We start from the raw sequence: 25,177 nt of genomic DNA, 5'->3' as shown, positions 1-25,177 counted from the left end.
TGTTTCTCTCTCATCGATGTTTCTAGCTCTCTATCCCTCTCCCTTCCTCTCTGTAAAATATCAATAAAATGTATTTAAAAAATATATAAAACTTAAAGTGTTAACAATTAAATTTAGATGGAAGGGTATTCAAGTGCTCTGAATACATACTTTCTAAAAAAAATATTTTCTGTGCTTGAAAATTTTCATAATAAAAGGAGGGTACAGCCCTAACCGGTTTGGCTCAGTGGGTTGAGTGTCAGCCTGTGGACCGAAAGGTCCTGGGTTCGATTCCAGTCAAGGGCTTGTTTTTGCAGGCTCCTCCCCGTCCTGGGCCTTGGTCATGGACCTGTGCAGGAGGCAACCAATGGATGTGTCTCTCTCACACTGATGTTTTTCTCTGTCTCTTCCTCTCTGTTCCATTCTAAGAATCAATGGAAAAATATCCTTGGGTGATGATTAAAAAAAAAAAAAATGAGGGTACAATGCTAATTAGAACCAGGCCCCCCACAAGGCAAATTTTTATAATTTTCCCCATAACCTATGTTTTTGGGTGGGGGAGGGGGAAAGCTCAGAGGCTTCCTCCAGGTCATACTAGTACACTGAGGAAGAGCTCACAGGAGTCATTTGATTAACATGTGTTTATTGAACACCTACTATGTGGTGAGCACTGTTGTTGATGATGGGGGTACAGCACTGGAAAAGGCTCACAAGGCTCACTTCTTATGGATTAGGGGAGAGGGCGGAGAGAGAAAGAAATATGAAAAGAGGTGACATGGAGTAGAGCTAGTAAGGCCCTGTTGGAAGAGTCTGTGCAAAAGCCTGAAGTGGGAGTGTGCTTGCTGCTGGCCAGGCAGTGAGACCAGTGTAGCTGGGTTGTATGCTGTCTGGAGGAGTCAGATAAGTTTCCAGGCCCTTCAGAGCACTCTGTGGACCCTTGTTTTTCATTCCGAGTAGGATGAGAAGACTCTGGAAGATGAATAAATGATTAAGATGATCTCTGCTTCCAGTCAGTGACTTGAAGAAAACAAAATAGGATGGCATTAATAGAGAGGCCTGGGGAGACGTGTCTGCAGCCAGGTGGCCCGGGAGAGGGAGAGCCGCCCTGAGGCGGTGACCTTGGAGCTGAGACCAGAAAGTGGAGAAGGAGCTAGGAATTCAAAGGACTGGGGGAAGGGAGAAGGAGAGTGGTGGGGCCTTGAGAAATGAAACCAGAAGCGAAGCCACCGGGCCCAGCAGGCCTGGGGAGGAGCCTCCGGCAGCTGGGGAGGGAGGGGTATAGGAGGAGCGCCCCGCCCCAGCGGCCTCCACCCCTCCCCCTCCCCATGCGGGCCTCTGGGGAGGAGGAGGCGCCGGGCGGGCTCCTGGAGGCCGCTGCCTCGGGGTATCCCGCCCTGGCCAGCCCAGGGAGGGGGGTGAACAGTGGGTAGGGACCTGCCTCCCTGGCCACGCCCGGAGGTGGCCGCGGCCCATCCCCCCACCTGGAGATGGTGGGGGAGGGTTAGAGAACGTGGACTCTGCCCTCAGGGACCCGGTTCTCTCTCCGCTGGGCCAGCCTTCCCCCTCTATCTCCAGTTCTTTGAACAGGGCAGGAGCTGGGCCTCTCTGAGCCTCAGTTTATTTATCTGTAAAGTGGGGTGCTGTTGACCTTACTGTGGTTATCGTTATGATAGTTAAAGAGACTCTATTTAAACGTGAGTCAGATCTGGTTCTCCTTCTGTCCAACACTGTCCCATCCATGGCTTCCAACTCACTCAGGATAAAGCTCATATCCATCCTGTAGGCCTCCCACAGACCCTACACACGATTAGTCCCCCTCAACTCCTAGTACTCTCCCCCTTGCTCACTCTGCTCCAGCCACACTGACATCCTCAGGGTCCCCAAACTCTCCATCCTGCTCTGACTTCAGGGCCTTCGCACTGGCTGTTTCCCCTGCCAGGATCAGCTCCGCCTCCCGTCCTCCGCCCCCCAGATTCACTTGGCTCACTTCTCACCTCCCTCAGGTCTTTACTCAAATCACACCTTTTCACTGATGCCTTCTCTAGTCTTCCATCCACATAGTGACACCCCCATCACATTCATGCTTTTTCTCTACATCATTTATCACCACCTGACAGACTGTACATGTTACTTATTGTGTGTATTTCAGCCTCCCCCCACTATAATGCTTTTTGAAACCAGGAACTGCCTGTTTTACTCATGTGCCAGGAAAAGTGCCAGGCCCACAGTAGCCACTCAATAAATTTGAGCAATTTTGAAAGTGGAATCCTTGGTGTGCATAGGCCCCCTTTTACACACTTTGCAGGATGGCTCAATGAGGCAAGTATTACTTCAGGTCTTGAGGTTTGGACATGCTGGTACGTTTAAAGGATGGTAGAGAATGATGTGGCTGGAGCATAGGAGCGAGGGAGGGAGTGTTGAGATGAGTTCTGAGAAGTGGGAGGGAGCGTTGGCCATAGCAAAGTCAGTTTATTTTTTTCAACAATAGCAAAAATAATTTTTTTGAGTGCCCACCTATGCCAAGCATAGTTCTGTGCACCAGGGATACAGCTGGACTCAGACCGACAAAACCCCTTTCTCTGAGTTTCCAGTGGGCCAGGACGTTAACCATAAACAGGTAATAAATAACTGGAGATTGGGAGGGTGCTACTAACAAAGTCAAACAGAATATGATGGGGTGTTGGGGCATCTGGACATCAACTCAGGGAAGGCCTCTCTGAGAAGCATCCTCTGGGGAGTTAACAGCAATGCAGAGGGCCCAGGGTCAAAATGAGTTTGGGATGAAAAGAGACCAAAATGGCTGGAGGTGAGGGAGGGCGGAGGGGAAAGCGGGCCAGTTAGGAGCAAGATTGTCAGGTCTCACAGGCTTTAGTGAAGTTGGGGTTTTATTCTGCGTGAGAAGTCACTGAAAGTTCCAAGTAAGACCGTATCAAGATGTGGGCATTATGTGCCTTCGTGAGGTCCTCGTGGCCCATCCTTTCTTGATTGGCACCCACCTATTAGTTACCCCACTGCTTTCAGACTTCGGTGTAATGCCCCTCTCAGGATTAGCATCTGGCTTTTAAGTCAGAAAGCACAGGCAAAATTCCCCTTTTCCTTGCCTGTGGACTAGGCCAGTGCGGTTCCTCCTTACCACCCTTCCAGAAAAGTCCCTAAAGCTGTGTAAACTCACTTGCTGCCCGTCAAGACTTTGTGGAGGCACAGCCAGTGCAGTAGCAATGTTATCACATTGTATCTTCCCTGGCCTTTTCCCCCTTCCTCTCACCAGCCTGGGCTTGTACCTCCCAATAAATCCTTAGAACCTTAACTTTAGCCTGGGCTGTGCTTCCTCGCCAATGCTATTTTTCCTCCTCTGGGCCTCAGCAGCACATTTCATACAACGAAAGGGTTGACTTTGAAGTGTCAGAAAGCCCTATCTTTTTTACATATATGTTCTTCTTATTGATTTCATAGAGGAAGGAAGAGGGAGAGAAACATCAGTGATGAGAGAGAACCATTGATCGGCTGCCTCCTGCACGCCCCACAATGGGGATTGAGCCTGCAACCCAGGTATGTGCCCTGACCAGGAATTGAACTGTGATCTGCTGGTTCCTAGGTTGATGCTAAACCACTGAGCCACACCGGCCGGGCTTTTTTTTTTTTTTAAATTCTCACCCAAGGAGTGAGGATATTTTTTCCACTGATTTTAGAGTGTAAGAGAGGGGAAAGGGGGAGAAGGTAAAAACATATATGTAACATGGGGGGCAGGGATCAAACCTGCAACCCAGATACATGCCCTTGACTGGGAATCAAACCCATGACCTTCCAGTGCAGGCTGACGCTCTAACCACTGAGCAAGCTGGCCAGTGGTTAGAGCGTCAGCCTGCACTGGAAGGTCATGGGTTTGATGTGTACCTTTTGACACATAATTCATGTGACTCAGTTTCTCCCTCCTGTCTACCCATGTGGCTGGGGAGTCTAAATCTACCAAGAAGCCAGTGAAGAACCAGGCTCTGGAGGTGTATGGAGTTTTGAGTCCTAGCTCCCAGCTCTTACTAGCTGTGTGACCCTGAACAAGTGACTTGGCCTCTCTGAACCTCAGGCTCCTCCTATAGTCAACGTGATTATAGTATCTACTTCTATATAACTGTGAAGATTTAATGACTTAATTCAAATAAAGTGGGTAGAACAGTGCTCTAACAAACACTCAATAAATATTACATTTAATGGTATACCTGCCCCAACTTTGACAGGGAAGGGTACAGGTGTCTAGGAACTTACCAGGTACCTCTCATTGATCCACTGTTTACAAACTTTAGGCAATACCATCCCTTCCAAAATACTTTTATTAAAAAAAAAATAATAATAATTACAATCAAAACCTACCCCCCTCCCCACCCCCAAACCACCACAAAACCCGCCTTTCTTTTAAATAACGCGGCACGGAGCAGTTTGGTTTCCACCTATTGCACGTGGTCCGGCCTGGTTATACATCAGGAGGCTGCTGGGACTGGGGTCCTGCCAAGGAGGTGGGGGTTCAGCCTTGGGGGAGGAGGCCAGCACCTCCTACTCCTTCCAGGTACAAGAGGCAGAGTCTCTGTCATTCTTTGACAGGCCCAGCTTATCTTCCCTGAGGCCCCAGTGGTCACAAAAGGAGTTAAGAACTGGAGGAGAAGGCAGAAGAAATGTGGCAGTGGGAAATCAGACTCCCAGAAACAGAGTCTCATTAAGGCATTTGGAACAGATAAATTAATTCAGGAAGACACACCTTCACAGAAGGCTTTGGTAACCAGACACGCACACACACACACGCAATACAGTTTATGGAACCCTGATATGGGAGGAAAGGAGGCCAGCCACTGCTTAAAGCCTCCACCAACACACACACACACACAGTTGCACCCAGGGATCCAGCTCACTGAGGCTGAGATGTGGAGGGAGCACCCTTCAATCATCCAAGTTTTAGGATCCCAGAATGATTTCCATGATGTGGTCTAGTTCATTCCACTCCCAGGACCCTGGGGTACAGAAGAAGTTGTGAGGAGGCTCCGGTGGGGCCAGTGCAGGCTCCTTCTCCACAGTGGATGTGTCAATGTCCAGAAAAAAGTCATCCAGACCTGAGTCCCCCAGGTATCGAGAGCTCAGAGCTTCTAAGAAGACTGGATCAGGCTGGGGCAGCTCTTCGTTCTGGGGACCTGGGGGAGCCACTGGATTCTGAGGGGTCTCGGTCTCGTCCATGGAAGTCTCCAGCTCCCTGAGAATAGAGCCAATGGTGGTTGACAAGGAGAAGTCCTCCTCACCCAGGAAAAGAGGCTCAGGGGGCAAGGCAGGTGCTGGAGCCAGACACAGCGCGGCCTGAAGCTGCTGGAGGGTGTTATGGATGAGGACATGCCTTCGGAGGCTAGGCGCTCGGGGCCCAAGGCTTCGCTGAACTTTGTCTAGGGAAATTCGGAGCAGGGCTTGCTGGTAGCTTCGAAGGCCTGCTGGACTCCAGTCCCACTTCTCATCCTCCTCTTCTTCCTCCAAGTCGGAGTGTTTCCTCTTCAAGCCTCCTACCATGGTGCCCTGTGGAAAGAAGGGAGGGGCAAGTCAGACACAGTGGGGCTGGTTCAAATCCTGAATCCCCTGCACGGTTGTTGTTGATTTTTAATGATCTGAACTTCAGTTTTTCATCTACAAAATGGAGATAGTATGAATCCCATTTTGTATGTGACTAAGACAAATAAGACCGGGACATAGCTGGGTTTGAATCCCACTTACTTGCCTCGGTCGCCCAGAATAGTGAGTTTTCCTTGAAACGAAATTTCCTCATTTGCAAGATGAGTATCCTAACTCAAATCCTTTTGAGCCTTAAAGCTATTCTTTCCACAGTACTCATTAAAAAAAGAAAATACTGATTGATTTTAGAAAGGGAGGAAGGGGAAAAGCGGGAGAAAAACACTGGTTTGTTGTTCCACTTATTTAAGCGTTCAAACCTTCAATTCAACCTTGGTGTATGGGAGTGATGCTCTAACCCACTGAACTACCCGGTTGGGGCTTCTACAACACTCATTTCTTCAAATGTGACACATACAAGACAGGTGTGGAATACAGAGACCTAGACTGGAAGCAGGGAACCCTCGGTTTAAATTCTACCTTTCACACTGCTCACCTGCGTGATTCTGGGAAGTGAGTGACATTACCTCTCTGGGCATCAGTTTCCTCACCTATGAAATGGGGATTGTAAAAATTCTCACCACATCAAGGAGACCCCACGTGTGATATGCACAGGGCTCACCACACAGGAAATACTTACTGAACAAGAGTTAGTTGCCATTTATTAATTCAATAATTTTACTTATTGAGTGCCTACTATATTCCAGCCACCGGGAGCCCTGTTTGGGTACCTCACCTATTTTTCAAGACTCTTCTTTCAGAGTATATTTCTATCCACGCCGTTTTCCTAACTGAATGAGCGCGCTCCCAACGGGAGAGAAGGGGCCTTCCTCATTCCCTCCGCCCTCGCCTTAGGCTTCCCCTGACTTGAGGCCCCATAGAAAAACTTGCTAGAACTCGATTTACGCCAAGCCCCACTCCTCCCGACCTATCCAACCAGACCTCGGTCCTCTACAGACCCCGCCCCCATCACAGAGCTCCCTTCAGCAGCCAGCCACGCCCCAACTTGGTCCTAGGACTTCTGGGAAATGTGGGCCCACAGCCGCCAGGTACACACGTAGACTTGAGCGTGCACTGCAACCCCCAGGGAGCTCCGCACGCCACAGGAAGAACCTCCCCCACCCTCCCCAGGGCATGCGCACAGACGCCCGGAGCGGGTGGGGGAAGGGAACCCGGACGTTCAGCTGCCTGGCGCCTGCAGGGCCCCGCCCTCGCTGCTTCCAGGGCTGCGGGTCAGAGCTCCGCGCCCGGAACACCCCTCCCCCCACCCAGACTGCAGTTCTAACATTGCTTTCTCCGGATCTTTCGGACCCCAGAAGGCCCTGGAGTCTTCCCCCAAACTGCTCTCGTGTCCAGGGACCCAGACGCCAACACATCGTTCAAAGACTACAAATGCTCTCCCATCCACTCCGTTTGGAACACTAGGTCTCTCAATTTTGAGACCTTTCGCCTATTCTCCTGTCTTTCAAACAAACTCTTGACTTCACCTCCAACTCCCACTCCCCCCGGCTCCAAGACCTGAACATAACTCTCCCCAGCACCCTCTCTCCCCCACTGCGTCTGGGAAACCAAGATTGCTTGCCCCTGGTTCTCCCGCTTCTCCAAATGCCCAGGATCCCAACCCCAACCCCTCCCACCTTTTCCAGAACACCAGAGCCTCGAATTCAACCCGTCAGGGATACCGGAATTGTCCCAATCTCCAGATTCCCTGCCCCAAAAGTTCCTTCCCTGGTTCTCTCGCTTCTCCAAATACCGCAGGTCCCAGCTTCAAACTCCCTCCACTTGAAGATCCTGCCCCAGCAACTTCGCCTCCAGTCCAAGATTTCGAATTCAGTCTCCGATCTCCAAACCCTATCCGTCACTCTGAATCTGCGCTCCCCACTCCCACCCAGAGTCCGCCTCCACAACTCTCGGGGTGCGCCTCCACCTCCCCCAACCCAAGGCAGTTCTCAAGCAGGGCAGACGCCCCTCACCTCGGCTGCCAGGTTCACTCCTGGCACATCCGCAGTTTTGCGACCCTCCAGTGGTGGGTAGGGGCCTCGCTCGCCTCCCGGGGCTTCTCGCTCTGGCCTCGGGCTCACCCAGCTCCGCCCCGAGCCGAGCCGCGAGCCGCGATTGGCTGGAATCCTGCCCGCCGCGGGGCGCGGACTGGCTGGGCGGAGCTAACCCTGTCACCCGGAGACGGACGACCCGCCCTCCCTTCCCTAGCGTCCGAGACCTTTTAAAGAATTCCGACTCCCCAGGGGGCGGGGCCACGTCTGTGGGGTGGAGGGTGGCGGGGACATCGAGACTGTTTCCTTCAAATCAGCGGCTGTCCTCGCTCGCGCTTGGTCAGCACTGCTCGCTGAAACCCTTTATGCCAGGTTTGAGCCCGTGCAGAGCAAGACGGGCTGCCGCGCCGCTTCGCTTCGCTTCCCGGGAGGGCGGGGCGGAGCCACTAGCCGAGGCCGCGAACCTGCGTTCCGAGGTCGGGCGCTGCGGGGAGGATGACGCCGCCGAAGGCCAGCCAATAGTTTCGCGCGGCGTACGTTGCCTGGGCGATCGCAGCCCCTCCTTTCGCTTCCCCTGTCCTCCTGCCCCTCTCGGCACTTTACCTCTCCACCCCCTTAATCTTCGGAACTCCTTCAGCCGGTCTCCTGACGGCCCGTCCGTCCCGCACCCGCCTGGCGCCCCATCCTGCCTCTCTCCGGATGGCACCTGCGCTGCTGGAGACTGGTTCACCGCTCCCCGCTCCCCTGGGTACAAAGTCCAAACTCCTTACTTTTGCCTCAAAGCCCTTCACGGTCTGGCCCGAGGCACATTCCTTGCTCCCTAGCATCCTGCCACACCAATTCGTTTTTTGAATTGGCTTCCGGTGCCCTCCACCACCATGAACACAGATATTTTGTGTGTGTTTTTCTCTTCTTTATCCCCAGTGCCTACAACAATGCCAGCTACATAGCAAGTACTCAAAAGTGAAAATTAAAGGGGGTCAAATGAGCACACCATACAGTATACAGATATTGAATTGTAATGTCGTACACCTGAAATTTACAAAATGGAATAACCACTGTTACCTCAATAAAAATCAACTTAAAAAAAAAGATTTCTGGATAAATAAATAAAAAAAGGATTTAAGAACATTTGTAATACTTCCAACAATAAAGATAAATTTAAAAAAAAGAATTGAAAAGAAAAAAGTTTCTGGACCTTTCAACTTGTTTCCCCATTCTGAAAATAGACCCTCAACTCCCAGGCTGCCTCTCATCAGAAATCATGTCAAAGGGTTCCTCTTCTTGGAAGCCCTCCCTGACGCTCCAGGGTGGGTTGGTTCTCATGGGATCCTGTTTTCCCCACTGAAACCCTGACCCATCTGCCCATGCCTCCCTCATCCTTTCCCTGGGCTGTCACCATCTGGACTGTGGACTCCCTGAGGATAGGTACCAAGGTTATCTCGGTCACCAACTGTATGGTCACAGCAACACCTAGCAGAGCGCTGGGCACAAGCAGGCATCCAGTGAAAAATAGTTAAATGCCCAGACAATGTGGCAGAATGAAATAGAGGGCAGGAATGCAACAGTGCCAGTGCCCAGAAAGTTTGAACGAGTAGTATCCCACCCCCCACAAACACACACACACAAGTTTTCACCAAGAGGAGGGGGAGGCAGTTTTCTCCAGGCTACCCCAGACCAGTTCTCTCTGGTTGGAATCTGACAACCAAGTCATCCTGCCGTTTGCAGAAACAGTGTAAGACTGGAATGGATTTTGTGAGTGGTGGACGTGGGGATGGGGTGTTGCGGGGAGCTGGGAAGAGGCTGGAGGTAGGAAGAGAGGAGCAGCTCTCACTCAGGCCTGGGAAAGGTGTCTCTGGGGAACAAAGGCAGGGACAGTAGATTCCATGGGGACATGATTAAGCAGGGACAGTTCTTCCCCCTCCCCCCTCCCAAACCTGTCCCTCCTCCAGGATCCTCATGTCAGGGAGGCCCCATTGTAACCTGGTCCCCAGGGTACAGCCTTGTTTCCTCCAGGTTGCCACCGTTCCCTCCCTCATGGCCGGTCTACTTAGGCTCTGCCCACTCTCTTCCCCTCAAGGTTTCTGCCTGGTGCCCCTGGGCTCCCAGCTTCCACTCTTGTCCCTCTCCCACCCACCTTCACACAGTAGCCAAGGGAAGCTTTATAAAACCCAAACCTGACTGTTCCCCCCGACTTCTCCCCTGTTCCAGTCCTTGCATAAAACCTCAGGATAGAGCTTAAACTTTTTACAATGACTCTGCACAATTTAGCATCCATGGAACAGCCTGTTGGGCTGACCACTCCTCACCACTGAGAAAAGTATTATTAACTGTAGTTCTTCATCTGCTGTCCAGCCTCCTGGCCCTTTGCTCATGTGGTTCCTTCTGCCCAGAAGCCATCACGCCTTAGGACCTTCTCCTGGCTCATTCTTACCAAACCAGGTTTCAGGTAGGATCTCCCCTCTTCAACAGAGCCTTATGTGCTCCCCAAGTTAGATCAAGTATCCCCTCTAGGTTCCCACAGCCCACTGTGCTTCCTCCATCAGAGCCCTGGCCACTGTGGGTTGTCACTTCAGACTGTGAGATATGTGAAGGCAAAGCTCACAGCTATCTTGGTCACCACTGGGTCCTCACAGTCACCACTAGGTTCCCAACACAGGGCCGGGTGCAGAACAATCAACTGCAACTGAGGACATGAAGGAATACCCAGAGAATCTTACACACAGGCAGACAGAGACACAGATACCCAAAGCCAAGTTGAAACTTCCAGCATAATCTGAAGCTCTTGGCTCAAGCTTTATTGCTCCATTCTCCAGGATGCTGTCCTCCTGGGCAGGGACAGAGCCCTAGTCATACTGGTGGGAAGGGTAGGTTCTGTGCCCATCATACTCATCGGTGGTGAGGCAGCGCAGCATGAAGTGGCCTAGGTCATGTTTGGAGATGACTCTTGAGGGCCCTCGTCCATCCAGGGTCACTGTGTAGGCCCCAGTCAGTGGCTGGTCTCCTGCAAAATAAAGATAGAGGGGCTAGTAAAGATGTTTTTTTTAAATATATTTTATTGATATTTTACAGAGAGGAAAGGAGAGGGATAGAGAACTAGAAACATCGATCAGCTGCCTCCCGCACACCTCCCACTGGGGATGTGCCCGCAACCAAGGTACATGCCCTTGACCGGAATCGAACCCGGGACCCTTCAGTCCGCAGGCCGACGCTCTATCCACTGAGCCAAAACGGTTTCGGCTGGATGTTCTTTCTTGGTTCCCCAACATGTGATCACTACGATGGCCCCAGGGGGCTTACAGTGTGCCCAGCCATGATGGTATTAAGAGCCATGTTATGTGAAACCCTTCCCATGTGCAGAGCACTAATCTATACCCTTTATTTAATTAATACGACAAATTCTGATGACCTATTATGTGTCAGGTGCTGGGCACCCAGCAAGGGACAAAGCAGAAATTCCTGCTCTCAGCATGTAGCCACTTGCTGGGTGAAGACAACTAATAAGAAAGTACAATACACAGTATGTTAGATGGGGAGAAATAAAGCAAAGAACGGGCTAGGAACTATTTGTTAATTCTATTTTATAAATGGGGACATTGAATCTTGGAGAGAGAAAGCCACTTTCAAGTGGCAAAGGCTAGATTTGCCCTGGGTCTCTCCATCTGGATGCTTTCCTATCTCCGGACCCCTCTGGAAGGACGGAGTGGCATGTCCCAGGCATGGGACTGGATTCTGTAGGCAGTGGAAGAACATATTTTTCTGACTTTGTGAATATGGAGTCAGTGTCCTGATGCCAGGGGTACAACTAGGTCTTTCTTAGACAGTGGAAACAGCAGACAGGCATGATGGGCAGTTACAGGGCATCTAGTGGCTGCATTATAATAATTAAAAAACAAAACAAAACATTTGCTGGTGACCAACTTAATTTAGGGATCAAAGGCAGCGTACCAGTACAGGGACAACCTGGAATCGTGTGCACTAAGAAACACACACCCTTACCCTCATGGCATTCCTACCAAAAATGTTTAATTTGCATCTGTGAGAACATAATCAGAAATCCAGAATGTAAGGCATTTAAAAAGACACCAGGCCTGGTTCATGTTACAAGAAACATAAAAAAAAAAAATAAAAAAAAAATAAAAAAAAAAAAAGATAAGAAGGACTGTTTCACATTTAAGATAACATAGCAACTAATCACAATGAGTGAGCCTCAATTGGATCCTGATTTTGGGGGGGAGGGGGAGATTAGAAGATATTTTTTGACAATCGGGGAAATTTGAATATGACATAGATACTAAATGGTATGATAGCATTCATGTTAATTTTCTTGGTTCAATAAGGTCCTTTGGCTTGTACACAAATGTTCTTCTTGGGAGATGTCGATGGAGGTTCTAGGAATGAAGTGTGACAATGTCTGCAACTTACTCTGAAATGGTTCAGTCAAAAATACTGTTATATATGTGTACGTGTGTATAACATTAGGTAAATGTGTAGATAATTGATAGATAGCCAGTTAGATATAGAAAAATAGGGCAAAATGCAAACAAGACAAAATGTTAAAAGCTGAACCTAAATAAAGAATTTGAGTATTCAGAAACATTTCATTCCTTCAACTTTTCTGGAGGTTTTATAGTTTTGCATGCACACATACAAAAAACTTTGAAAAGTACTCTGTGTTAAAATAACTTTTAGGCATGACCTCTCTAGGTACTTACTTCAAACCTAGCAGGTCAAGAAGTAATATGAGCCCTGTCTACAGACGAGGAATCTGAGACTCAGAGGCCAAGGGCTGGAGTTTTCACCCAGCTTCTCCACTGAGTCAAAGCTCAGGAACTTGGTATCTATAGGGTCCTGATACAATCCCTTAATTGAATCTAAACACTGAACCTTAATTGACCCTCTAGGGCAGTGGTTCTCAACCTTTGCAATGCCGCGACCCTTTAATACAGTTCCTCATGTTGTGGTGACCCCCGACCATAAAATTATTTTCGTTGCTACTTCATAACTGTAATTTTGCTACTGTTAATGAATCATAATGTAAATATCTGTGTTTTCCGATGGTCTTAGGTGACCCTGCTAGCAGGTCGCGACCCACAGGTTGAGAACCACTGCTGTAGGGCCTAAGACCATCGGAAAACACAGATATTTACATTACGATTCATAACAGGAGCAAAATTACAGTGATGAAGTAGCAACGAAAATAATTTTATGGTCGGGGGTCACCACAACATGAGGAACTGTATTAAAGGGTCGCGGCATTAGAAAGGTTGAGAACCATTGCTTTAGAAGGTTTCTCTGCACCCTGTGCATTCCTTCACTGTACCCTCTAGGGCCAGGGGTGGGCAAACTTTTTGACTCGAGGGCCACAATGGGTTCTTAAACTGGACCAGAGGGCAGGAACAAAAGCATGGATGGAGTGTTTGTGTGAACTAATATAAATTCAAAGTAAAGGAGCGGAGGGGAGAGCAAGAGAACCGGATAGAACAGCCGGATCCAGCCCGCGGGCCGTAGTTTGCCCAAGGCTGCTCTAGGGTATGTCATCCCTCACTCCTGTCAGCGGCCCCAGAAAGCAGAGGGTGAAGCAGAACTATTCCTCCAGGTCAGGCCTTTGGGTCTTTTCATTGCTGTTCCTCATCCCAGTCCTCTCTCCCTCAATGCAGGAAGCCACCTCCTTTACAGCCTACACTTCATAAACGGCAACCATTACACTCCCTTCACCGTGTTTGTTTCTTCACTCACTGTAGCACTGCCTGCCAGTAATATCCGGCTCTTATGTGGCCTGTGAGAGACAGTTTGAGCCTAAAGCAACTGGAAGGCAGCCGAGATCCCCTGCGGGTTTTGTCCTTTCTTGATCTCCCCCGCTAGAAATGTAAGCCTCATGAGAGCAGAGGCTCTAATGCCAGTGCTCGTCATGGTGGCCAGGGCCACAGTTCAAATGCAAGAGGTATCTATTGAATGAATGGCTCTCTCCCTGTGTCTGACTCTGTCTCTCAGTGTGGATTCCAGACCCGGTAGGGGGAAAGCGGGCACAGGTGAAGTTTACTGGTTCCCTCCACAACACCATCATGAGAGGAGGTTCCCTTGTATTAATTCACCCAACAAATATTTACTGTTCACCCAACAAATATTTACTGAGCATCTCCTATATGCCAGGTCCTGATCTAGGCACTAGGAACACAGCTGTGATCTAACCAAGACAAGATCCGTTCCTCCAAACAGTGGGCACCCTAGTGAGGGAGACACGCAATAAATAAGAAACGATGACATGTAGTGAAGTATAAGCCCCCTTCCTTTGACTCTGGGCCTGTCCTAGGAACTCGCTTCTAATAAACAGAAAGTAGCAGAAGCAGCACTGAGATCTGACGTTAGGGGAGGCTACATACTGGTTGCGTCAACCACCCGTGTGTCTGGGAGGAAGCCTTCCAGCAACTGGGCAGCCTCAGGTGCGAGCCTCCCTGAGCCTAGTCAGCTCTGGGCACTGAGTCAGAATAAATGAGAATGGGTTGTCCCACAGAGATAACTAAAAATACGTTAGAAAGGAGAATAAAATCAAGCAGGAAAGAGGACAGGAAGTGTGGAGGGGAAGGTTTGCAATGTTAGGTGAGCCAGGCAAGGCCTGGTAGATGTCCCCAGAGGACAGGAGGGGGCAGGCCGGTGGCGACCCTGCTGCTGGGTCCTGGCCCCACTCACCTATGTGGGGCGGCATCACGGCCACGTACTTCAGACCCGAATCCTGCAGCACCTTGTGCATCCGGATGTGGTCATTGGTCACATCCTGTAGTCGTGGGGGCACCTTGGTCGGGTCCCATAGCAGGAAGGCTGGGAGGACACAGGGCAGGGTCAGCTAAGGCAGGACAGCTTGGCCAGGCCCTCAGTCTGCCAGTTTAGTGTCAGGACAAAACCCCGCAGGGGCTCACCGCTGCCTTCTAGTTGTTTCAGGCTCAAAATCTCTCATAGGCCACATAAGAGCTGACCGCTTCCCACCCCACCTGCTTCTGTCTGCTGTTCTCCCTGCCTCTGCTCTCACAATCTGTTCCCTGAATGCAGCCAGAAGGGGCCTGTGAACACCCGGAGGGGTTGGAGCTCATCCATGGCTCCATCTCACTCAGGGTAAATGCAAATCCCCATCAGGGCTCACAAGGCCCCACCTGACCTGGCCCCATCAGACCTCGACCTCAACACTCGCCCCTTCACTAGCTCTGCTGAAGCCACACTCTGGCCTCACAGCCTCCACAACCAGGCTGATCCCTCTGCCCAGAGTCCCGCTATCTTACCATGCAGCCCTCCCTCATGTCACTTCCCACTCTGGGAGGCACTGGTGTGAGGAAACAGGTGAAGAATGTGGCTGGTGGAGACAAGACAGCTTGGTCTCACACACCAGCTCCGCAGCCACAAGCTGTGTGAACTTGGGTAAGCCATGTGCCGCCACAAGTGTACTCAAAAGAGTTTTGTGAGGATGAAGTGGCATTCATCTCTAAGGCACTGACATGGTGCCTAGCACACAGTAAGTGCTCAGGAAATGCTACCTGTTAGCATTAACTGCTCGTTATGTACCCTGAAGCCTTCAGTTTGGATTATTTGGGGCAACTGGTTTTTTAATGCTCATCTCCCATAACTGGAGAGCTCTGAAGGCAGAGATGTCGTCTGTGTATCCAGAGCTCTGTCACTTCCCCTAGAACTCTCCTTAACCTCATCTCAGGCTGTGTTAGTGCCTCCTCTGGGCTTGAAGTCCTCTAGGCTGCCCCCATCCTGGCCTTGACCTCTCTGCCTTGGCTGCCTCCCCCGAGTCGAGGCCCTGATAATTGTGGCCTGTCACTGTTTGATGACCGCTCTGTTTACCTCTTCCCTGTCATCTGTGAGATCCGGGAGTGTAAGGCCCAGGGCTGTTTTGGTCACCACTATGTCCCTGGCATCTCCCAGCAAGGTTTAGGCACACAACTGGTGCTCCATAAATGCACAGTAACTTGAGATGGCTCCAATGCCACCTTGCAAAGGATTTTGGGCTGCCATTTACCGCCCCCTCCCACACCCTTCAGCCCCATCCCTGTGACCCCACCACCCACCCGAGGTGCAGGCCACGACCTTGTCCACACCATGGGCCTTCATGGCCGCCACAATGTTCTGGGCACCCTCGGACATCACTGTGGTAGGACCTTAGAGGGGACAGAGAGTGGCTGTCACTGGTGGGTGGCGGCGGTGGTGGGGGTGGCAGAGGTGGGGCAGGGGGTGGGGGAGGTGCTGGGGGCCGAGGTGCAGGTGGGGGCCGTGGGCAGAGGGGGGGCCGAGTACTGAGGTCATTGCCGGTGCCCAACAGCACGATGACAGCGTCCTGCCCAGCCACAGTCTTGTCCACGTCGGCTGCCTGCCGAACATCGCCCACTACCACGTGGGCTGGCTGGGGCCCCTCCGAGGGCAACCTGGAGGAGTCCCGCACCAGCACTGTCACCTCATAACCTGTGGACAAAGAAGGGCAGAGAGGCAGGTCAGTAGGCTCTCGGGCTGGCACTCCTGGGCTCCTGGAGGGTTCCATGAGCCCTCCAATACATCCTTCTGGTCCCCTGTTCTGAGGCAGGGGCCACCAAACATTTTTGCTGGCATACCGACAGTTGATATTGAGGTAGTTGTTAAAATTGGGCCATTCCTTCATGCCAGTTCATAAATAACCTGCACTGATGCCTCCAAGGGCCTCCCTGGGCCCCCCAGACTTCTCCACCCTCTGGCAACTGAAGGGTTAATATCTGGTATCACACTGGCATCCATAGTCCTGGAAGAAACTGAGGCACAGAGGAAGACATGAGTTGCCCAAAGGTTGCCCAGTGCTGGGATTGGTGCCCCAGGCCTTATTTCTGCAGGGCCAGGCCCTGCCTTAGTGGTCATTAAAGATTTTGAACATTGCCTTGGCAGGTTTCCTCCCAAAAGAATTTTTGATAACTCGTGTCTCCCCTCCCCCACATACATACCCATTTTATTTTATTTTATTTTTTTTAAATATATATTTTATTGATTTTTTACAGAGAGGAAGGGGGAGGGATAGAGAGTCAGAAACATCGATGAGAGAGAAACATCGATCAGCTTCCTCCTGCACACTCCCTACTGGGGATGTGCCCGCAACCAAGGTACATGCCCTTGACCGAAATCGAACCTGGGACCCTTCAGTCCGCAGGCTGATGCTCTATCCACTGAGCCAAACCGGTCAGGGCTACATACCCATTTTAAAGTTCACAACCAACATAATTATCCTTTTCTTAAAACAATGACAAAGGAGGTTCGTGTTTGGGTGTATTGCAAATGGTGATATCTATATCACTATAAAAGGCTAACTAATATGCAAATTGTCCCCTCCTGAGCTGGACTGGGAGACCGGGAGTTTGATCGCTTGCTAAGACATGTGCTGACCACCAGGGGGCAGCGTGGAATGAAGGAAGGCCCCGCCTAATCACTGGCCAGGCCTAGGGACCCTACCCGTGCACGAATTTTGTGCACCGGGCCTCTAGTAAAAAAATAAAATGATTAATGGTGGGCTCTATTATGGACTGATATGTCCCCCCAAAGTGATGGTGTTTAGAGGTAAGTAGGTTTAGATGAGGTCATGAGTGTGGGCCCCATGATGGGATTAGTGTCTTTAGAGGGAGAGGAAGATAAACCAGAGCTCTCTCTCCATCATGTACGAAAGACATCTGCAAGCCTGGAAGAAGGTTCTCACCAGAAACCACATCTGTTGGTACCTTGATCTTGGACTTCCCAGCCTCCAGAACTATGAGAAACGCATGTATGTTGTTTAAGTCACCCAATTTTGTTACAGCAGCCTGAGTCAGCCTCTACATATCGTTCTCCTGAAAACTGAACCACAGCTCCTTGAGAAATGGCTGGTGGGCTGGGGCTGGGCAAGACGATCCTGGAGCGCGCACTGCCCCTGGGAGGGCAGTGCTAAAATGATGGGGCCATGAGCTCAATGGAAACACATCGAATATATAGAAATCTGTGAGTTCATAATGATACTAACAAAGAAACCTCACTGGTCATCACCTATCAGAGGATTAATCTCTTACTCTGAGAATAATAAAGGAAGAGGAAAAACAATGAATTTGTTGCATTTCTTTTGAAATCTGTCATCATCATTTCAAAAACAAACAGTGGGAGATTTACACTCTGGGCAATGATGATGATAATGATAAATAATATGTATAGAGTGCCGAAACCGGTTTGGCTCAGTGGATAGAGCGTCGGCCTGCGGACTGAAGGGTCCCAGGTTCGATTCCGGTCAAGGGCATGTACCTTGGTTGCGGGCACATCCCCAGTGGGAGGTGTGCGGGAGGCAGCTGATCAATGTTTCTCTCTCACAGATGTTTCTAGCTCTCTATCCCTCTCCCTTCCTCTCTGTAAAATATCAATAAAATATATTTTAAAAAAAATATGTATAGAGCACTCACTATGTGCCAGGTGCCAAGTGTCTTGCAAATATTAACTCTCTTACGTATTTAGTTCTCAAAGTAACCCTCAGCTTGAATTCCAGCCTTACCACTAGCTAGACATTGGGCAATTCACTTAACCTCCTTGAGCCTTAGGTCCTTCATTGGTAAAGTGACACAAGTAATAGTCTCTATCAGGGGTCCTCAAACTTTTTAAACAGGGGGCCAGTTCACTGTCCCTCAGACCGTTGGAGGGCCGGACTATAGTTAAAAAAAAAAAAAACTATGAACAAATTCCTATGTGCACTGTGGGCCCGGGACGAGTCAGCTGCTAAGCAGGACAGGCAGCGGCACCCAGCGGGCCAGATAAATGTCCTCGGCGGGCCACATGTGGCCCGCGGGCCATAGTTTGAGGATCCCTGCAGGGTTAAGTAATATTTACACAGCCATTTTGTACCCATTGAAACTAATGTTTCATCAATAAAGCACTATTGCTTAGGGGTTAAAAAAATAGAACTAAAAACTTAATGTACACAATTGATTTTTGACAAAGGTGGCAAAACCATTCAATGGGGAAAGAACAGTCTTTTCAACAAATGGTGCTAGAACAACTGGATATCCACATATAAAAGAATGAAGTTGGATTCCTATCTCATACCATATATGAAAATTAACTTAAAATGATTCAAGACCTAAATGTAAGAAGAAACATAGGCATTAATCTTTGTGACTTTGGGTTAGACACCTAGCTACAACACCAAAAGCACAAGCAACAAAAGAAAAAATAGATACACCATCGAAATTAAATATTTATGTACTTCTAAGGACACCATCCAGAAAGTAAAAAGACAACCCACAACATGGGAGAAAAGTTTGCAAATTGTTTCTCTGCTAAGGACCTTGTACTTAGAATCTTATCTAATAAAGAGGGTATATGCTAATTGACCCTCACGCCGTCGCAAAGATGGTGGCGCCCACAACATGGGAGAAAAAGACAGAAAGTAAAAAGACAACCCACAACATGGGAGAAAAGTTTGCAAATTGTTTCTCTGCTAAGGACTTTGTACTTAGAATCTTATCTAATAAAGAGGGTATATGCTAATTGACCCTCACACCGTCACAAAGATGGTGGCGCCCACAGCCAATAAGGAGGGAATATGCTAATTGACTGTCCTGCCCTCAAAGATGGCGGCACCTACAGCTAATGAGTAGGGAATATGCTAATTGACTGTCACGCCCTCAAAGATGGCAGTGCCCACAGCCACAAGATGGTAGCACCCAGTTCCCTCAGCCTTGCCGGGGCGGTAGGTGCGGCAAGGCCGGGCCCACCCGCCTCCAGAGTCCCCCAGTACCCTCAACCCCCCAGCCGCCCAGGGCCAGCCTGAGTCACAGGCAAGCCTCAGATGGTGACTGCCCAGCCACCCAGGGCTGCCCAAGGCTCAGGTAACCAGGGCCGGCCGAGGCTTGCGCTGCTGGCAGTGGCAGCAGCAAAGGTGTGATGGGGGCGTTGCCTTCCCCTGATCCCCGGGTCACCTCCCTCGCTGAGGGCTCCCAGACAGTGAGAGGGGGCAGGCCAGGCTGAGGGATCCCCCTTCCAGTGCGTGAATTTTCATGCACTGGGCCTCTAGTATGTGTATAAAAGAATTCCTAGGTCCTGGCCTAGTTGGTTGGGCTTCACCCCATGCACTGAGAGAGGTCGCAGGCTGATTCCCAGTCAGGGTACGTGCCTGGGTTTCAGGCTCCATCCCCAGTAGGGAATGTGCAGGATGCAGCAGATCAATGTTTCTCTCTCTTCCTCTCCCTTCCTCTCTCTCTAAAATCAAAACATTCTTTAAAATATATTTTTATTGATTTTAGAGAGGAAAGGAGAGGGAGAGAGAGACAGAAACATCAGTGATGAGAGAGAATCATTGATCGGCTGCCTCCTGCATGCCCCACACTGGGATTGAGCCTGCAACCTGGGCATGTGCCCTCAACGGGAATCAAACTGTGACCTCCTAGTTCATAGGTCGACACTCAACCACTGAGCCATGCCAGCTGGACTGAATTGTATATTTTAAAGGGGTGAATTGTATGGAGTGTGAATTGTATCTTAATAAAGCTGTCATAAAAATACAAAATTATAACTATGCCAGCCGGTGTGGCTCCATGGTTGAGCATGGACCCATGAACCAAGAGGTTATCAGTTCAATTCTGGGTCAGGGCATACGCCTGGGTTTTGGGCTCGATCTTCAGTAGGGGACGTGCAGGAGGCAGCCAATCATCCATGTTTCTATCTCTCTATCCCTCTCCCTTCCTCTCTCTCTAAAATCAATAAAAACGTATTTTTTAAAAAATCACATGATCTCATTCATAAGGAACAAAATAAACTGATGAACAAAATAGATCCAGAGACATAGAAACATGAAACAGACTGTTGAGAGGGAAGGTGGAGGTAGGTGGATGGGAAGAGATTAACCAAAGAACTTATATGCATATATGCATAACCCATGGACACAGACAAGGCCTGGGGGCGGGGGGCAAGCTAGAAGGGATAAATTGTGGGGGAAGGGGACATCTGTAATACTTTCAACAATAAAGATAAATTTAAAAAAATACAAAACTAAAACAAACGAAAAGTTTAGGAGAGTGCCTGGCATAGGGATGAGTGCTATATGGGTGCTGGCTGTTACTATGCCTTTTTTCCCTTACTATGCCTGTTAACCATCTCACAATGTATTTCCTGGCCTGGCGTAACCCTCCCAGGCTCTCCTGACCCCTGTCACGTCTTCTCCAATCCATATTCCACATGGCAGCCAGATAGAGCCTTCCACAGAAGGGCTTCCCACCCCCCTCCCCACCCCTCTTATCACTCCTGTGATACCCGTGCCCTGAGATGAAGTCATCATGGCAACCTTTAAGGCCCCCTCAGGATCTGGCCTGTCTTCCTTTCCACCCTGTGCTGGGGCCACTGTCCTCTTCAACCACTGCATGTCTTTCAGTTCCTCAAACACATGATGCTGCCTCCTGGCCTTTGCAAGCGCTGTCCCCTCCGCCTGGAACACCCTTTACCCTCTCTCCACAGGCCCCACCAGCCACGTGTGCTTCCTCTTTCCCGGCCCTACTTATGCTGACCCGGAATAAACCAAGGGTCCTATGGGTCCACAGACTGTGTCATATTTGCCACCACCTCCCTGACTTTTTATAAACACAAAGCATAGGTTTTACTGCCCCAAAGACCGGGGTTCAAACTCTAGTTCTGCCACTTACCGGCTGAGGAATCTCAGGAAACCCCTTTTAGTCTTCTCTAGAAAGTGAAGATCATCAATTTTGTAAGGTACCAGGCGTCCTCAAACTACGGCCTGCGGGCCACATGCGTCCCGCCGAGGACATTTATCCGGCCCGCCGAGTGCTGCTGCCTGTCCTGCTTAGCAGCCGACTCGTCCCGGGCCCGCAGTGCACATAGGAATTTGTTCATAGTTTTTTTTTAAACTATAGTCCGGCCCTCCAACGGTCTGAGGGACAGTGAACTGGCCCCCTGTTTAAAAAGTTTGAGGACCCCTGGACTATGCTGTATACCTGAAACTAATGTAATATTACTAGAGGCCCGATGCACAAAATTTGTGCAAGGGGCTCGGCCCTCGCAACCCCGGCTTCATCCGGAAGGTCGTCCTGACGGTTGTTCTGCTATCGATCTAATTAGCATATTAGCTCTTTATTATATAGGATATGTCAAGTGTAACTGGAAAATAAATACATTTTTTCTTAAAGAAAAGAAAGTTAAGACCACAATCCCCCAATGTCCCCATCCCATGTGACCACCTTTCATAAGGGAAGGACACAAAACCTGTGCTGCCCTCACATGCATCTGGGAGGGGCAAGGGCTTTTGCGTGCCAATGTGGGCATTGCTTAACTGCCACTGGATTGGTTAAGACAGATCCTGGTAAACTGTGGGTATTTTCTGGGGAAGAACAGGGTCTCACAGACAGTGAGAACTTTTGACACATGATCTCAGCACGAGGGTACCCATCAATGCTACATTATTGGTGATTAGTGACATTTGAGAAGTGCTGTGCTAAGCTCTTTCCACAGATAAATGTGGTTTTTCCTCTCAAAATTTTTAACACAACCAACATTTAAATTTAAATATAAGTTAGTGGCTACCATACCAAACAGTATGGGTTTACACTTCACAGATTTTACCCTTTACAAAGAATAAGAGCATTTGTAAGGTATTTCCCAACCTTTTTTTTAAATCTCTTTAGTTTTCTGTTTTTTATTTTGAAATAAATTCAGACTTATACAAAAGCTGCAAGACCTAGATTTTCATATTGCTTTTACTTTACCCTTCTCTATGTCTGTGTGCACATATGTTTATACAATATACTTATAACATACATAATTATATGTGTGTATATACATATATTTTTATATGTACATATGTAATTATACATAACATATATAGTGTTTTCCTAACTAGTTGAGAGTAAGTTTCAGAGATAATGCCCTTTTTAAGCTTTTTTTTATCTCAAACCTCAATACAAAATATATTTCACAGCCTAATCCTGTATATACAAACAAATGAAACCAATATTTAACATGTGATACATTCAGATATTGTTGTAACCAACTGCATATATGTAGAACTCACTATGACCCACAGTTTGAAAAGCACCAGATTGCAACAACCTTACAAGGTAGGTATTATTATAATGCCTTTTGAGGATAGGGAAACGGAGGCCATTTTAGGTAACCGGGCCAGGATCACACAGGATCACACAGCCATGATCTAAGTTCATTCAGTCAAGGAATGCTTATTGAGCACCAACTATGTGCTGGACATGGTTCTAGGCACTTTCCATATATTATATTATTTAATCATCACAAGACCCCAGGGCAACTGCTACTGGTTTCATCCCCACGGAACAAATACCTAGGTATGCAGACAAGGCATTTGGCCACACAGGTGGTTAAGTGGCAGAGTTGGGGTTTGAATGTGGGCAGGCTAGCACCAGGGTCCAGGCCTGTTAAGAACTCAGCCCCATAGAATCACTGGGCTAATAAAAGCCTAGCTCATTCAACAGCAAGGCTCTGAGCTGTGCAGGGTCTTGTCAGAGCCACCAAGAGAAGGCAAGGCCTCCCAAGCCCCAGCTCTCAATTCCCCACGATGCAGCCCCAATGGTGACCAGCAGGGTGGATGAGCAGACTTCAGTGGAATTCAGGATTAAGGAAAAGGTAGTGACACCGGAACCAAATCCTCAGAGTGACTCAGCACTTTCCCCCCTCCTTTAATTATTTTTTCCCTATTGACTCAGCATTTCTTACTTCTCCTCTTACTTCCTCCCCCACAATTGTTTATCAGCAAATTTGTCTCTCCCATCCCACAAGTTAAGATCCAAACTAGGGGGGAGGGCAGTGGGCCGCGTGGGGATTCTTCAGGCAGAGTGCCTCCAAGAGAGGGCTGGACTAGGAGATAGCAGAGAATGCAATCCTGGTGGCCTCCACCCTTTTGGGACACCCAGATAGTGCATATCTTCAGAGTCACCAAGACCTCCAAGGGTGGGGCCCTATATCTGGAAGTCTCAGGTCTAGCTGGGTGTTGGTGAAGTCTGGACAGTGGGAGCAGAAGGCTGCCCAACTATGCCCTTTCCCGGGGAACTCTGAATATTCAGCCTCACTGACTTTCAGGTGTCCCCAAGTCTTCACCCAAGTTTCTGTGACCCTCTCTCCATTAGATGGTCTCAGAACCCCCCCTCCCCCGACTTTCCAACCTCCAGTCTTGGTGTCCAAGCTAAGAACCAGTGGGCTTTTGGTGGTTATGAGCATGGGTTCAAATGCCAGCACTGACACTTTCCAGCTATATGACAATGGGCAAGTCACTCTCCTGGCCTCAGTTTTCTAATCTGTGAAGTAAGGTGATACTAGATCCCACCCCACATTTAGTGCTGTGAGATTTAACACGTGTGAAGAGAGGGAGGTGGTGGGAGGCAAGCGTTGCCAGGCTTAGTAAGCCCTCTCTGGGTATGCTAACCAGCACCACCACCACCACCACCTCCACCACCACCACCACCACCACCTGTAACAGCACATGTCATAAGTGCCTGTATTTAAACTTGTCATGAGTCCCCCAGCCTCCCAGGGCCCATTCCTATTCCTTGAACTCACAAAATAGGATCTCATAGCGTTCCCCACTTCTAACACTGTGCCCTTTGGGTCCTCACACACCACGGCACTGATGGCCCGCCCCAACCTCTGCCAGACCCCACCATGTCCCTTCCTAGTGCTCTGCCTGTGCACCCCGTGACATCTCCCACCCCCGCCCCAGCTCATGCCTGCTTGCACCGCCTGAGCCAGCGTGGTGAGCCCGGTCCTGCCGGTGGCGCCGAAGATGGCAATCTTCTTTACGGACATGCTGCGAGGTCGTGGGGGTGGGAGTCTGCGGAGCCTCAGAACGCGCGGGAACCGACTGGCTGCCGGGCCGCCCTCTGCGCCCTTCTCTAGCGGGAGGGGCGGGCGCTACGGCTGCGAGGACCACGCCTCAGCCCGCCCCCCGCTCCCCGTTCGGGCCAAGGGGCGGGGCCAACGGGCCACCCCTCTAGCCAGAAGACCAGAGTGGGCGGGCAGAGTGGGCTCAGCTCCGCCCGCCGCCCCGCCCTGCCCCTCCGCCCGCCTCTTAGACTGGGAGGTGTGGCCACTCCTGATCCACACGAAATTGCGGGCCCAGTGCCCCGCCTCCGCGCTCTGGACCCCAGGGTGGGGCGGGACCAGGGCGGGCCACGCCCATCGGACTCGGAGCTCACGCCCCCTCTTCCCTTTCCCAGAGCCTGGAGGTGGGTTGGGACTCACACTATGCCCCAGGGCCTCCACAGGGGAGGAAGTGAGGGAGGACAGAGTGGGTGTGCGGGTTTGACACCGTGTAACTGCGTGTCTTTGTGTGGGTGTGACTCTGTGTGACTGTGAGTAACCCCACAGGAGAGCATGGTTGTGGTGACACCTCTAGCCATCCTGTGTGTGTAACGCTGCATTACAGTGGGAGACTGTGTGTGACTCCACGTGTGGGAAGCATTGATATTGTTCTGTGTGACCTTATGGTGACACTCGGTGACAGTGTCGGCCTGTGATGCTTGCTACATGCATCCAGACCATGGGGGGCATGGTGTGAGTGTCGGACATGTGTGACATGT

At 49.9% G+C, this 25,177-nt stretch overlaps 3 protein-coding genes across 3 annotated transcripts in view; 1 reads left to right on the top strand and 2 right to left on the bottom strand.

The window, feature by feature from the left end:
* SNRPA (small nuclear ribonucleoprotein polypeptide A) overlaps nt 1-25,177 on the top strand; it is a 752,186-nt gene that overhangs the window by 474,562 nt on the left and 252,447 nt on the right. The window lies entirely within an intron of this gene.
* Nucleotides 4,294-7,683, bottom strand: SERTAD3 (SERTA domain containing 3). The gene is made up of 2 exons (XM_080644386.1): nt 7,587-7,683; nt 4,294-5,523 (listed from the first exon to the last, which is right to left on the bottom strand). Exon 2 carries the CDS (start codon nt 5,515-5,517, stop codon nt 4,921-4,923), a length of 597 nt encoding a protein of 198 aa, XP_080500512.1. The 5' UTR covers nt 5,518-5,523; nt 7,587-7,683; the 3' UTR covers nt 4,294-4,920.
* On the bottom strand, nt 10,362-24,607 carry BLVRB (biliverdin reductase B). Its single transcript, XM_080644671.1, has 5 exons — nt 24,326-24,607; nt 15,894-16,058; nt 15,668-15,757; nt 14,295-14,423; nt 10,362-10,608 (listed from the first exon to the last, which is right to left on the bottom strand). Exons 1-5 carry the CDS (start codon nt 24,402-24,404, stop codon nt 10,451-10,453), a joined length of 621 nt encoding a protein of 206 aa, XP_080500797.1. The 5' UTR covers nt 24,405-24,607; the 3' UTR covers nt 10,362-10,450.

This window comes from Plecotus auritus (genome assembly GCF_963455305.1).
Source record: "Plecotus auritus genome assembly, chromosome: 10".
NCBI classification, from domain to species: Eukaryota; Metazoa; Chordata; class Mammalia; order Chiroptera; family Vespertilionidae; genus Plecotus; species Plecotus auritus.
This window is presented reverse-complemented; position numbering and strand designations above follow the sequence as displayed.